We start from the raw sequence: 16,196 nt of genomic DNA on the forward strand, positions 1-16,196 counted from the left end.
TAAAATTAACAACATCACAAAATTTACTATCATTAAAAGAGTATGAAAAATAATATGTTACAATAATGCTATAAATAGAACTAACAAAATCTTTGGATGTTGCTCTACCTCCCCGGAGATGTTTTCATGGGCCGCTACCAAACCGCGCTCGATTTTACTGAGAGTGAGCTTTGCAATTAAAGTACAAAATGAAATACTTATTTTGATTGTTTTATAAGTTTAACATAAAGCTGCAAATTTTTCAACACCTTCCAAACATACTAAATGCCAAATGTTTACCCAACTGTCTTAAGGTGAGTTTGAATGTGCGGTGCATTTAACTGCTGTTAGTATAAAAATAATGGTGGCTGTAAGATTAAATACTGTAGCAATACTGTAGCGTAAGACAAAAAGTAAGCTAAACGCACCGCACCGCATCCAATCGCTACAGCACCTAATCTCACCACCACCGTTATTTTTATACTAAACCACAGGTAAACACACCGCTCTTCTAAACTATCTTAAACTCAGTTACTGTTATCAAGTGCTGGTAAACATTCATGAAGAATCTCAGCTGCATGTTTCAATTCTTCCTCTGAGATGATCAGTGGTGGCACCAGTCTCACCACATTTCCTTTCCCTGCTGTCAATACAAGAAGTCCAGAATTTCGGCACGCATCTACAAGGCGCGAAGCAGTCACGTCCAGCTCTATCCCAATCATAAGACCCCATCCTCGTATTTCTTTCACGTGCGGATTCCCTCCGAGCTTCTGGTTCAACAACTCTTTCATGTAATCACCTTTCTTCGAGACGCTGGACAAGAAACTGGGGTTTGCTATTTTATTGAAAACAGAAATTGCAGCACTGCAAACAAAAGGTGAACCTGCAAAAGTACTTCCATGGTCCCCATGGGCTATGGCAGAAGCAACTCTTTCAGTTACCAAAGTCGCACCTATTGGAAGTCCTCCTGCAAGTGGCTTTGCAAGTGTCATCATATCCGGGAATACGCCGTATGCTTCGTGTGCCCAGAGATAACCAGTTCGACCCAATCCGCATTGAACCTAGGAATATAAAAAGTAATTGCAACAATTATAACAAATGTTAGAATCCTATGGATATGCACCTAATATGCGTATACTCAATTTTTCAAGTCCATTTCACATATTTGAACGATCATGACTCTATACCCCATGTCAACTAACTACTACAACCAATCACCTATATAGCACATATGGAGCTGTGTACCTCATCAAAAACCAAGAGGGATCCAGCATCATCGCAAGCGGAACGCAGAGCTTGCAAAAACTCTTTTGTTGCACTGTATATTCCACCTTCACCCTGAACTGGTTCTACAAATACAGCAGCAATCATCCCATTCCTAATAAGATCTATTGCAGCTTGTATGTTGCCATACTCCAAGAAAGTAACTCCGGGCATAACAGGCTCAAATGGTGAACGATAGTGCTCTTTACTCGTCAAAGCAAGGGCTCCCATCGTCCTACCATGGAAGCTATTCGTAAAGGAGATAAATTCTGTTGCAGGCTGCTTATTATCAGGATGTATAAATCTTTGGAACTTCCTGGAAAACTTAATAGCAGCTTCATTTGCTTCCGTTCCAGAGTTGGTGAAAAATACTCTATCAGCAAAGGAATTACCCACAAGACGTTCTGCAAGCTCCGCCTACAACATCACATCAAAACTTATATGTAATTGTATAATCACTTTTAACGGTTCTAATTCCTCATAAAATGAACATGCAAATTCTGGTCTTGCCTTACTTATGAAGGGTAATCAATGATTTCTAAATAAACATTAACCCATTCTATATCAACAAAAAACAACAATCGGGTAAGCAAAATTTCACCTGAGGACTGCTATAGTAGGCATTACTAACATGAGTAAGAATACTGGCTTGTTCTGTAACAGCCCTGAGCCAATCGGGATCCCCATGACCAAGCGCATTCACAGCAATCCCAGCTGCACAATCAAGAAACTCTCGCCCTTCCGGATCATACAATTTACAGCCCTTCCCACTGGAAAGAACTACCGGAGCTCTTGCATACGTTGCAACAATAAACTTCGCATCTTTCTCTATCACTTCATTGCTTCCATTCGACTTCAATTTCAATGGATTAGGTGCTTCCACGTCCATGTTTAGAGATGCATTCACTCTCCCATTGTTTAACGGGCGGCGGAGATTGGTCGCCGGAGAAACTGAAAGCGAAAAGCTGGGATATAGCTTATGAGAACCCATTTTTTTAGCTTTTTTATTCTTTTCCGGTAAAAACTTTGATCTTTTTCTTTGGGTTTATACAAAAGCAGGAACAATGAATTTGAGAACGTAAAAGAATGGGGTTTGAGAGAGAAATGTTGAATGATTGCTAATCAATGAATTGATTTACAGAAGGAAAAAAGCAAATTTGGATTTGGAGATAGAAAGGAGGGTAGCGTAGGGTTTATAATGGGGGTACAATGCTGTAAAAGCCCTTAGATCTAAAACAATTAAATCCCAACCATTAATTAACAAAGAGAGGGTTTTTGACCTGGAAAAGCAAAATTTTAATTTCAAAGTCGGATATCGGCTTTGCTTGCTTACATTATAGTAGAGGCCTTCATGGGTTAGGTTAGTCGGTCTCATCTTAAAAATAAGAAGATTTTGATAAAAATATAAATTTGAAATATGAGTTTAAGTAAAAAAATAAGGCTTGTTTAAAAAATAGATTACGCTTCGGGTAAAAAATTTTTAACCCAAGTCCGGCCCGGCTTGAATTATATATTAAATATATATTTTTAATTTTAATCAAATATTTTTATTTTTAATTTAGATTATATTTTGCAAGTTTTTGATACTATTTTGGTGCTGTAAAATTTAATATGGGCCGGCTCGGGCTTAGCAATTTTTTTCGCGCCAGGTTCGAACAAAAATTTAGGCCCCTATTTTAGGCCAGGTTGAGTCTGAGCCTAGAAAATGAACTTAAAATTTTGTCTGGACCCAATCCGAACTCAGCCCGGCCCAGCCATGATCACCTCTACATTATAGTGATTACACTGCCATTTTTTCTTTTTCTTTATCTTTGAATTTCAATGTTGAATTTGTCATTTCTTTTTATAACATAAACTGTTGTCTTTTATCCAATTTCAACTGCTCCTTCACCGCCACTCAAACATGGACTTCCTAAAGTTTTTGAAGACATTTTTTGCTTCATTTATTAGTACCACACTTGTCACAGCCACCACCATCACCACCCGACCTTGAATTGCACCACTGCCGCTTCCCCAACAACAATCGCTGCCACCAACTCCCTCCCATCGGAAACTTGCAGCAGCTCAGCAGCATCTGCAATGGGTAAGCGCAGTCTTGTCATTTTGTTTTTCATATCTCATTACCCTGTCTCTCCAATTCCAATACGCCCAAACCGGTCAACCCAATGTTTCTTTGGTTGTGCTTTCTTTTCTCGTCCTACCTACTTTCAAACTTCTCTTACTGGCTTTGTTTATCAAACCAACTTCTATCCACACTTCAAAACATTAGAAAAAGTTGGAGTCATTTTAGCTGCTGCTGCATTTTGTCACGCCATAGCAACCCCCTTCCCCTTGGAACTTAAATGCGTCGTCTTTGTTGTGTTTATATTCTTCTTACTCCTCACCGCCTTCATATACTTTGTTGATTTTCAATCACCACCACCACATACATTGCCACTTCCTCAACAACAACCGCTGCCACCGACTCCCTCCCGTAAGGAACTTGTAGCAGCTCAGCAGCATCTGCAATGGATAAACGCAATCCTGTTATTTTGTTTTTCGTATTCGATTACCGTGCTCCAATTCCAATACGTCCAAACCGGTCAACCCAATGTTTCTTTGGTTGTGCTTTCTTTTCTCGTCCTACTTACTTTCAAACTTCTCTTACTGGCTTTGTTTATCAAACCAACTTCTATCCACACTTCAGAAACATTAGAAAAAGTTGGAGTCCTTGTAGTAGTTGCTGCATTTTGTCACGCCATAGCAATCCCCTTCCCTTGGAGCTTAAATGCATCGTCTTTACCGTGTTTATACTCTTCTTACTCCTTCTCACCGCCTTCACATACTTTAATGACATTCAATCACCACCACCACATACACCGCCGCTTCCCCAACAACAACCACTGCCACCAACTCCCTCCCATCGGAAACTTGCAGCAGCTCAACAGCATCTGCAATGGATAAACGCAGTCCTGTCATTTTGTTTTTCGTATCCCATTATCATGCTCCAATTCCAATACGCCCAAACTGATCAAAATCAATCCAATGTTTCTTTGATTGTGCTTTCCTTTCTCGTCCTAATTACTTTCAATCTTTTCTTACTGGTTTTGTTTATAAACCAATTTCTACCCGAACTTCAGAAACATTAGAAAAAGTTGGGGTCCTTGTAGCTGCTACTGCATTTTGTCACACCATAGCAATCCCCTTCCCTTTGGAGCTTAAATACATCGTGAAAATTACATTTTGGAGTGAGTTTAGAAGACGGGGAGAAAATTACATTTGTTGAGCCATACAACTGGAAAAGCATTGGGAAGGTTGTGAAATGGAAGGACCAACAAACATGCATAAAGGGGTGGAGAAGTGTGTTGAATCGAAACAAAGTCAATCTGGAGCGTGACACCTGCATTTGTGAATTCCTGCTCGAAAACAGACAACAAGCTGAAATAGGTGTGCAAACTAAGTCCATCCAAGTTCATGTTATTAGTCGCAGGAAACCTTCCGAGTCAGGGATAAAGGCTAGCAAGAAGCAAAAGCGAAAGTGAAAACATATTTAGACATGGGTAAATTTATTAGGACATGGTTTGTAGTTGAGGTGTAGAGGTTTAATGCTTTCGGAAATGAATATTTAGGATTGCCCTCTCTTTTACTTGCAATGTAGTTTGGTCAATTGTTTAGGATTGCAGCAATCATATCTATGTATATAAACTGTTTCACTGGAAATTTTCTGAAGTTTTTTTCATTCTCAATTGGTATGGAACTTGATTGTATGTTGGGTTGCTATTTTGAAACTATATCAACAGATAAAAAAATGCTATAGTTTGAATATTGCCCAGCAGCACAAAACTCAGACCAGTTAGTTTTAATACGTAATTGCTGCATTATGGCTGTCATTATACTTAGTTTCGGATTCGGACTTGCCCATACTCCCATTAAAAGATGGAGTTGTTACTTATTATGGTTTCTCAATTTCTCAGCTCTACCACCGGTTGCTTTTTATCAACTGGATCAATATGTTTCTTAATTAGTTTTAAAGGTTGTTTATTAGACCGGTTCAAGAGTTGGCTAGCCAGCCCGGCTTGACTTGAGTCAGGCTTAGGTAAAGATATTTTACTTTAGGTTGTTTCAGTTCGAATTCAATTTAAATTTATTATAATTTTTTTTTCTATTTTATTATTTTTTGTATAATAAAACGAACTTTTTCGGCAGACCAAATCGGCTTGAAAATGGGTTTGGGATTGAATTTTTTTAAAACCGAACCTCAGCTTAAACCAACCATTGGACATCTCTAGTAATAATAATTCATAAATATATAAACAAATAACCCCTTTACATCTTTCTCGATAAATTAAATATGATCTATTTTTGTCAATAACCTCTTAACTTAGTGGCAAAAACATTATATTATAAGGCATGAAAGCTTAAGTTCAATCACAAACAACCTCATCTCCATCCTTTATTATTAAAAAAATATATTATCTATTTTTACTTATTGATATTTTAATAAGATTTAACTTATTTTGTAAGCCTATAAAACTCTTAAATCAAAGGCTAAATCATTGGGATTGAAGTGAAATGCTTGATATGAGTAGTGGTTTTGGCCAATCTATTAATATGATGCAAATTTTGCTACTAGTCCTTATTGAAATGGTATACGTTTCAAATTTCAAGAAACTTAAGGAGTAAAAATAATTAAAATGAAAACAATGATTAAATCTATAACTTAATTAGGCATAATATATTTAAGTGATATTCTTTTTATTAGCATTAATATTTTAAAATTCGAAAAACATAAAAATTAAAATTAATCAAGCTAGAGTATAAGTATTAAATCTCTAATTTATACATAGTATAATATACGAGTTTAATACAAATTATACCTCTGAATTGAGAAACTAAGTTTATTTTAATATCTGTAGTTTTTTTTAATTCCATTTTAGTATTCGAATTTGGTAATTAAGTTAATTTTGATCGAACTTGAAAAAAATAAAAAAAATTTGATGACGTGATATTTTGAGATTGTGCTATGTCATTAGTTCTATTTTTTAAAGTGGCAATGTGACACACTTAAAATATAATGTCATTAAACTTTATATATATATATATATATATATATATATATATTAAATTTAGGAATTAAAATGGATCTAATTGTTAAATTTTAAGTATCAAAATGAACTATATATCAAATTCAAGAGCCAAAAGTTACATTAATCCAAAATATATATTCCATTAGAGCATGAGACTCATTGTAAAATAGAAAACATTGCTTGAGAAAAGGAAAATTTTGAATAATAAAGAAAAACATTAACTTAGAAGGATGAATAGACCTGATTATAGGTCGGGTCATCCACTCACCTAGGTTCGAAGACCCGCTTAAAAAGTGAGAGGATTTTGGCAAAAATATAGGTTCAAAAAATAGATTTAGACAAAAAATAAGACCCGTTTTTAAACGAGCCGGGCCATGAGTAAAATTTTTTGGCTTGAGCCCGGCTTTACCTGATCCGAATTTGCTTAATTTTTTCACTGCTATTTTGTTACTATTTTGTTGTTGTTTGCTGCTGTTCTACTATCATATTACTATTATTTTGTTGTTATTATTTGGATATTGTATAACTCTTGTTTTATTATTAATTTTGCTATTATTTTAGAGGCATTTGTTTGGTAAGTTGCAACTATGTTAGTGTTATTTAAATAGAAAAATTTTTTAAATCTATTTTCATTTTATTGGGAAACATTTATTTTAATGTTTTTAGTGTATTTGATGTATTATATTATTAAAATTTGTTTTTATATAAAAAAATTTAATATGACTAGACCGAACTCGAGTTTTGCAGTTTTTTATTTGAGTTGTCGAGTTTAGATAAAACTTTAGGCCTATTTTTGGGCCGAGTTAGGCCCAAATCTAAAACACGAACCTAAAATTTTACATTGACCCGACTCAAATCCGACCTATGACCAAATCTAATGATAAACGAAACTCTACCCTAGATTTTTTTTTTTTTAAGATTTAAGAAAGGAAATTAGAGTTGAGAATTTAAATGTTGAGGGTGTATGATTTAATGTGTGATTGTGAGATAGAGTCAAGTAAGTTGAAACCAATGCCCATGATGTTCCATTTCTTTTCTACTATATCAACATAAGATTGAGAGTCACGGAGCTCCACTACTTGTAACCAATTATTGTCCCCACCCTTTTGACCATTCTATTTTCCTTAATTTTTTTATTCATTTCTTCTACATCAAGGCCAAGGCCAAGGCCAAACCTTCTGTAATTATAATTTCAAGTTGGATATCCGCTTGGCTTGCTTACATTATAGTGCCACTACACTGCCATTTTTTTATTTCTGAATTTTTCATTTCTTTTTATGACATCAACTTTTGCCTTTTAGCCAATTTCATAACTTATAAATAGCACCCATATCCTCAATTTCTCCTTCACCAACACTCAGAACATGGACTTGATAAAAAAGTTGAAGGCATTTTGTGTTTCAGTGTGTCCTATATTATTAATACCACACTCGTCACATCCGCCGCCGCCGCCACCACCACCACCACCACCACCACCATCACCAGCTCTCCCGATGGTCGACCTTGAATTGCACCAGCAACAACCACCACCTTTTGCAAATGAAACCTTGCAAGCAGACTCACCATTTCATACCCTCAACCACTCCGAATTTCAATCACCACCGCCACATACACCGCGGCTTCCCCAACAACAATCACTGCCACCACCTCCCTCCCATCGGAAAATTGCAGCAGCTCAGCAGCATCTGCAATGGATAAACGCAGTCCTGTCATTTTGTTTTTCGTATCCCATTATCATGCTCCAATTCCAATACGCCCAAACCAATCAAAATCAATCCAATGTTTCTTTGATTGTGCTTTCCTTTCTCGTCCTATTTACTTTCAATCTTTTCTTACTGGCTTTGTTTATCAAACCAATTTCTACCCGAACTTCAGAAACATTAGAAAAAGTTGGGGTCCTTGTAGCTGCTGCTGCATTTTGTCACACCATAGCAATCCCCTTCCCCTTGGAGCTTAAATGCGTTGTCTTTGCCGTGTTTATACTCTTCTTACTCCTCCTCACCGCCTTCATATACTTCAGTGGCAAAGGGGGTTGATGAATCGCATGCCTTTTGTTCTTCTTATGTGGAATAAGCTTCCTGCAGATTCAGTGTGACAACATGCAGCATTTGATTCCTTGTCAATGTAGCAAAATTTGTATGCTAATGTGCTTCCATTTATGTGAGAAATTTACTATTATGATACCATTAATTCCATATTCAGTATTTTAAATTTGTTTATGCTCTGTCTCTTCTATCAAGATTTTGTTTTAAGTTTTATATTAAAAAATTAAGCTAACAATAAATTCAAGATTCGAACATAAAATTGAGCATGATAAATCTTGAACATGGATTCTTATGAACTAAAGCTTTTGTCTTTAACAATTATGCTAATGTTTCATTCACTATTTGATATATCATTCAAGCAAACTAGCAAATTCAATATGGGGATCTTACATGAATATTATATGCTTAATTTAGCTCCAAATTACGGTATGAATTCGTATATAAATATTCTCCATGCCTTTTAGATAAATAATAAAAAACTCTTAATTCAAAACAAAAATCTACAAATTGTCTAAAGTATTCAATAACAATACATTTACCCTATGCTTTGAAAAACATATACTTCCTAAGGTTTAGATATCAAACAAATTTAAATTAAAAAGGTAATTATAACTATACTCTATTATTGTTGTTTATCATCTACCTTTATTTATTTGTAATTATTTTTATCTATTTTAATTATAAATTAATAAAAAATTAATTTTTAAAGAATTTACAAGTACAATGCATTATAAATCACAAATTATACATGTAAGATAAATTAGAATTAAAAGAAACTAAATACAAAGCATAATATACTAAAAATCGGAATATATTCAAATCTAGTTTATAATAAATTTAGATAAATTTCACACATAAATAAAACTTAAACTCAGAATCATCTAAAAGAAAATCCACTCATAATATTTGTACATAATAAAACTCAAATTTATACTATCAAAATTTTACAACTTCAACTTTACCAGCACAATCAAAGATGCTTATTAGAAAAAGGTTAGTTGAATCAAAGATGGTACGTTTTGACGTGAACTGACCACGTCTTAGATCGACGTAGTATAGGGTGGACGAGTTTAAACATAAACATGGGCAAAAACATAGTCTAGTCGGATGTTTGTGCATATATGACTATATGTGCGTGTGCAAATATAGAATAATGGATTGCGTTGGTTTTGGTATTATTTAATTGGCTTTCTTACTGTTGATTTCGAATGTAAATACAATGTGAACATTGGAAAGTGATGTATAGCTGTTATGCTTTCTTACATCCATGAACCTACAACATTTGTATGTATCTAAATAAGTCAGTTACATACCTTATTATCATTTTTTTCAAGTCGCATAATCAAAAGCTTTGGACCAAATCAGTAATTTTATGATTTTTTTCATTATAAAAATATTTTCGATTTGTAAATTGTCTATCATTTAAAGCTAATAGATCTTTCAATAAATCGATATTGTTCTTGATTAGAGTTTTGTCTTCTTACCCTCCCAAAAACCTCAAGTGAGATCGTTTGAAGAGTTAATGAGTTCATAATGAGAGAGCACTTCACTAAGATGTTAGATAAGTTAAACCATGCATAGTGTGCATGGTCCGACTCGAATCCATGCCTATAGTTTATATGATATGAGTTAGAGGTGTTTATGGGTTGAGCTTATTAACGCATTTTATGCTTGCCTAAATTTAACTTGATTCAAAATATAAACTTAAAATTTTGTCTAAACCCGCTTATATTTGTAAATAGTTAACCTAACCTCATCTTAGGCTCACCCATTTTTTTTTAATTTCAAAATAATGTATATTTATATTATTTTTATTTTAATATTTAATAATTTTTATGTTTTTATTTATTAAAATTTTATATATAGTCTTTTAAGAAATTTTTTAAATGTTTACATTATAGTACCATTATGTGCTATTATAGATTTAATTTTTGAATTATAAATTATATAATATATAAAATAATAAAATATAAAACAAGTTTACTTCAAGATTTGACCTCTGAAGTATACTTATTTTCTCACTTTGATACTTAAATTTTTTTGTCTCAATGTGGTACATAAAGTATTGTTCTTTTATGGTTTTTGGTCCAAAACTTAACTAGGAAAACAAATTGGGACAAAAATAGTTTTGATACCAAAGTAAAAAAATAAATATACTTTAGAGGTCAAATCATGAATTAAACCTATAAAATATTACAATCTTAAAAAACAGGGCAAGTTGATTTTGGATTTTGAATATTCAAACTCAAGTTCGGCCTATATTTTAAATGAGTATAATTTTTTATTTGGATTGTTGCAAGATGTGATTTATAATAGAGGTGAAGTTTGCCCACTCAACTCAACTAGCTATCCTATTCCTCTCTGCGTGTGCACGCACATTGCCATACTTTGCCTGCAACGCCAACTCTGTTTACTGCTTCAATTTCCTCTCCTGCATTTCTTTTTCTTCTTCTTCTTCTATTCTTTCTAAAATATAACATTTATATTTTGCAAATGCTTAAATCTAAATAAAATTTTAGTTTTGGTTTTTCACTTTGATATAATTTAATTCTAAAATTATTTGTTAACCTAAATATTTCGATGAAAATGTTAATTTAAATTTTTTTCTTAAAATCACCTGTCCCCACAAAAAAACTTCATATTAACATTTTAATCGAGATGATTAAGTAATTAACAATATTATAAAAATAAAGAGATAAAATTATACTAAATTAATTATAAAATTAAATATCAAATTTAAGCATAACATAAGTTTAAATCGACATATTAACAAAACCTCAGTAAATCCTTTTTAAAGTAAAAGCAAACAAATAAATTTTTAGATGAAATGATCCCAAATTAATTATAAGGATCAAAATCATAATTAACTTTAAATCTATATATGAATTACACAAGACGTCATTAAAGAAACAATCTCAGTGCGTGAATCTTTGTAGCGGATCAAAGCGCAAAATTTTGAGCAGGCAATTGTTGAAATCTTTATTTCTTTGATTAGGACTCTTGAGTTTGGATTGCATGTTAGTTAAGGTGATTTTATTATATGCAAACCCTGCTATTTGCTCATCTCTTCTTTCTTCTATTCAATCGGTTTTGATTTTGGATAATAATGTTCTTTATTTTGAGATTTCAGCAAGTAAGTTTGTTGGCTTGGATTCATTTATATTATAAAAGTGTTTTGTTAAGCGGATCGAATAATATATAAAAAAAATAAAAATATTAATAAAGACTTATAAAATATATTTAAGTTTATAAAATAGTTTTTATTGTTACTGTTTTTCAAAAACCATACGTATTCAATCGTGTATTGGATAAGTAACTATCTAAACTTAACTTGTTTCGATTATAAAAGAGTTGAGGATAAAAATTTTAAATATTGAAAATATTATATGAAAAATTAACCATCAATTTAACTGAAAAGTACAATTAACTCTAAATCCAACCTTCAGATTCTAAACAACCCTTTCCTTTCCCCTTTCAAAAATATTAGAAAAAAAAAACATAAATTATACGTAAAAACGTAGCAGTTGACTTTTTAATCACAAAGGTTGAAAAACATGTCATACAAGCCCTTCTTGTGTCTTTGGATATTTTTGCTCTTTTTGTCACTACAAAATAATGGGTCCAACTTTGTTTCGAACTTAATCACAATCCGATTAAAAGATGCATTTCTTATGCTTTCTCATTTTCTCATGTCAACCGTCACTCCCTTTAACTTACTACAAAGTACTTGATTAGGATGTTTCTTAGCTTTAATGCCTTGGTCCTAAACTATGGAAAAAGTTTCTTTAAAAATGAAAGCAAATTCTGTTGACTCCATTCAAAAAAATGAAATCACAAGTTTAAACATGATAAATTATAATCTAACTTATTTATTGGGATTTTAATAAGATTTAACTTATTTTAGATCCAATAAAGGCTAAACTATTGAGATTGAAGTGATGTTTAAAATTGAAACATATTTAATGATGGAGAGTGTTTTGGCTTACCTATTAATTTATATTATGTGTATGTTCTAGATTTAAGTTATTTTTATTTTTTAATTTTGAAATCCAGATTGAAAATGAACAGAATAAAAAAAATAAGAACTAAATCTACAACTTAAATATAGTACAAAATTAATAGTAAAATTTAAATTAATGAATATAATTATTATTTAAGATACATTGAAATTTTAAAATTGAGAAAAATATTAGACTAACAAGTAGTAAATCCTTAGGTAGCAACATCATCAGCACAAGACGAGAAGCAGTCGTTGGTGGATGGAATATTAGAAGGCAGAGATAGTGTGGGGTATCCTATGACTTTGGCCTATTAGACAGCTTGTAGGCTAATACGGTATTCGGAGCTCCACTCCGCTCCCCACGATCAACTCTAAACAATAATATGACTTTGGTGTCCATTGTCCTCTGGCATCCGATTTTTTTTTTTAAATCTTTAATTTGCCAACCAAAGACAATTTCACAACTACTTCCCTTTATTTTTCCTTTCACTTTCTCTCTTGTACTATATAAAATATATACAATCCTTTTGTCTTCTTTCTTTATTAACATACAACACTCCTACCTCCATTCGCCAGGGAAACTGTAAACAAAATGATTTTTAAACACTACCATTCATTTTAATATATATATATATATATATATATGACTATTCAAAAAATTGAACATATTTGTATTAAATATCTCACCCACACTTCACATAAAACATAGCCCAAAAAGAAACCATACTATATTCACTTACATCATTCATGGCAGGCACCTTCAATAATAAAAAAAGACCATCCCATTTGTGTTTGTGATGTGAACGTGTGCATGGTTGAACCCATTTGACACAAGACCTTCCAACAAACTCCTATATAACTTTCTTGTCCAAGGATGTAGACGGTGCTGTTCTCATCGATCTTACTTCATTGGCTTTTTTTGACGGATAATCCATCAGAAAACCATCATGCACATGGCTATAACATCCACACATGTACTTAATCTGTTGAATTCATTCTCCAATCATGACTTTTGAGACAAGAAGCTTCTCCAGGTCAATGTGTATTATAATCTAATTTAATGCCTTTATCAACTAATTCCCCTGTCTCTATCAATATTATCTTCTTATTTAAGAGTTGAAAAGAGATTATAGATAATTTAAAATATTGTATAAAAAAACATTATTTATATTGAAATTTTAATAAGATTTTATTTGTTTTATGACTAATAAAGCTGTTAAAGGTTAAACCATTGGAACACAAGTGAAAAAGCTTAATATTGAATATTTTTTATGATTGAGTTAGTGTTTTTATGTCAACTATTAATTAAAAGATAAATCTTACTGTCATGACAGCATTTTTTGAATTATGAAATTCTAGAATTTTAAAAGTAAGATAAAAAATAATTAAATTAGAGAATAATGATTAAATTTACAACTTACGTATCATACAAGATTAATAATAGAATCGACGTAATAAATTTAATTGAATTAATTCAAAATATATAAAACTAAAGTTACTCATCCAACAAATACTAATAATATCTTAATTTTACCTAGAAAGCAGGGAAGGAAAAGAGAAACAAAACAGAAACTTCCTAGGTATATCAGGAATCCGTTGCTTAAGTAGGCTAACTTTGTCTTCCATATAAAAACAAAAGAAATGGACAAGAGATAGTTAAAAGATAATCCATTTTATTAATAAAATATTTAAATATAATCTTGGAATTAAATAAAATATTTTAAAATTTATTTGATTTTAATTAAGGCTGATGATTTTTATTTTCACTCAAATTCAAATCGAATCTATTATATTTAACATTTATTTTGAGCTCATTATAAAAATAGAATTCTTTAAATATAAAAAGTAAACATATTTGTATTTAAACAAATGTTTAAATGTTTGCATCCCACACTCACTTCACATGGCTAATGAAATTTTAAAAAATCAAAAACCCAAAAAGGGAAACAAAGGTGCTTTGTAATAAGCCAATGTTAAAGAGTAATCCAATTTTTTTAATCATTTGGAATAAAAGAACATTTGGCTGAGATTTCGGATTTGCTTTGGTTTGATTCATTTCATTCATTTCGGCCCCACTTTTGTCTTCTTTCTTTATTATTTAATTGTTGAGGGTTTAATAAAGAAAATGCTTGAAAACAGTGAAATTGAATGGAAACTAGAATGTTAGTCTTTGAGTTTGTGATGTGAACGTGTGTGTATGTCTGAACCATTAGGGCTTAGGCAGAAGACCTTCCAACAGATTCCTATATAACATTTTCCTTCCTGTTTTCTTGGTTTGCTAACTCAACAAATTCGGATATCCGAATTTGTGTTTGTGTAATAAAAAGTGTACAACTACCTTCCTCTGTTTTTCATTTCCTTTTCTTCTCTATTTATATCAAGCTCACCCTATTATAAATACATATATATATACATATATGTGCCTTTATCTTCTTTCTTTATTGCACCAATCACTATGATTTTCCCACGAAAGATTAAGACGTCTCTTTCTTCAATTGCAGCATTTTGCATTCCACGCCGTCCTGAATTATACCGGCAAGAAGAGCCACCATCGCTGCCACGGCCAGCAACCGCAGCCGGTATCGACATCGAAGGTCAGCCATCAGCATCTCTACAACCCCAATTATCGTCTCAGCTAGAGACTTTACCGGCCCTCCAGAATCATCAACAATGGCAAAATGCAGTGATATCATTTTGCTTTTCATATGCATTGGGTCTATCCCTCCAATATGCAGAGACACCCCATCAGTCCAATCAACACCTCCCATTTCCCACGGTTTTGCTTTCGTTCCTTGTTCTACTTACCTTCATTTGTATCTTGGGTGCTTTCTTTATCAATCCATATTGCACCACCACTTCGAATGCATTGCAGAAAGTTGGCCTCCTCCTGGCAGCAGCTGCATTCACCCACACTCTTTCGATTCCCTTACCGTTCGAGCTCAAGTGCACCATATGGGCGGTGTTTCTCCTCTCCTTGCTCACTGCCATCATCTTAACTTACTTCAATACAAAGACGGCCTGATTTTAAACTTACAATCTGCTTGTTTCATGGTACTGGTTGGTGTGACAGAGCATTGATTACAGAGTCGAAAGAACTTCAAAATCTTCTTCAAAGTTGCATTATCTGTTAATAGGTTGCTTGTAGTTTGTACAAAATTTTGGGTTTCCATGGGGAATGTTTTCATGGTCAGAATACTTGTACTGCTCTATATTATTAGAAAAAAAGATATAGAAATTAAAAAGATAAAACAGAGTAATAATCTGGGTAGAAGTATAATGCATTGTGATTTTTATACTTTTAATATGAGCAAAAGATTTCTGTTTAAGTTAAAAAGAAAAAAGTTAAACGATTGCCTTTATAGCTGTTCAAAAACAATTATCAATTAAATGTGATAGTTTGGATTAAACTCTGATGAGTGAATTAATCATATTATTAATACGGATTCGAATCGTATTACTCTATTTTAATATTATATAAAAATCATCATTAAATAATAAAATAATAACATCACATATTGACTCAAAAATTAATAGTTAATTTGGTCTTCAACTATAAGTCTATAACTAAAATATTAGTTTTTATAAAATAAAATCAAATCCATAACATCATTTACTATTGCTATTATAAACTTACCGTAAAAATGAAAATAATATGATTTTCAAAATCTCATGAAAAAGCAATAACGATAAAATGAACAATTATCAAGTAGTTGGCTGTAATAATAAGACATATTATATTTTAAAGGAAGAATCTAAATTTCAATTTTAAGAACAACATTATTGAAAGAAATAATCACGTGAACATGAATTGTAATCTGAAATAAAATAAAATCAACAGAAGCT

At 32.2% G+C, this 16,196-nt stretch overlaps 1 protein-coding gene across 1 annotated transcript; it reads right to left on the minus strand.

Annotated features, from left to right (window-relative positions):
• On the minus strand, positions 1–2,412 carry LOC105799173 (acetylornithine aminotransferase, mitochondrial). Its single transcript, XM_052620567.1, has 3 exons — positions 1,844–2,412; positions 1,225–1,659; positions 1–1,040 (listed from the first exon to the last, which is right to left on the minus strand). Exons 1-3 carry the CDS (start codon positions 2,231–2,233, stop codon positions 507–509), a joined length of 1,359 nt encoding a protein of 452 aa, XP_052476527.1. The 5' UTR covers positions 2,234–2,412; the 3' UTR covers positions 1–506.
• Between the last annotated feature and the right edge of the window lie 13,784 nt (positions 2,413–16,196).

This window comes from Gossypium raimondii, chromosome 9 (genome assembly GCF_025698545.1).
Source record: "Gossypium raimondii isolate GPD5lz chromosome 9, ASM2569854v1, whole genome shotgun sequence".
In the NCBI taxonomy this organism is placed as follows: Eukaryota; Viridiplantae; Streptophyta; class Magnoliopsida; order Malvales; family Malvaceae; genus Gossypium; species Gossypium raimondii.

Excerpts from the sequence above, each read along its gene's own strand:
- LOC105799173 (XM_052620567.1), bottom strand. The coding sequence starts at position 2,233 with ATGGGTTCTCATAAGCTATATCCCAGCTTTTCGCTTTCAGTTTCTCCG. Across the intron at positions 1,660-1,843 it reads CCTACTATAGCAGTCCTCAG|GCGGAGCTTGCAGAACGTCT; the intron begins GTGAAATTTTGC and ends GTGATGTTGTAG. Across the intron at positions 1,041-1,224 it reads CCCTCTTGGTTTTTGATGAG|GTTCAATGCGGATTGGGTCG; the intron begins GTACACAGCTCC and ends TTATATTCCTAG.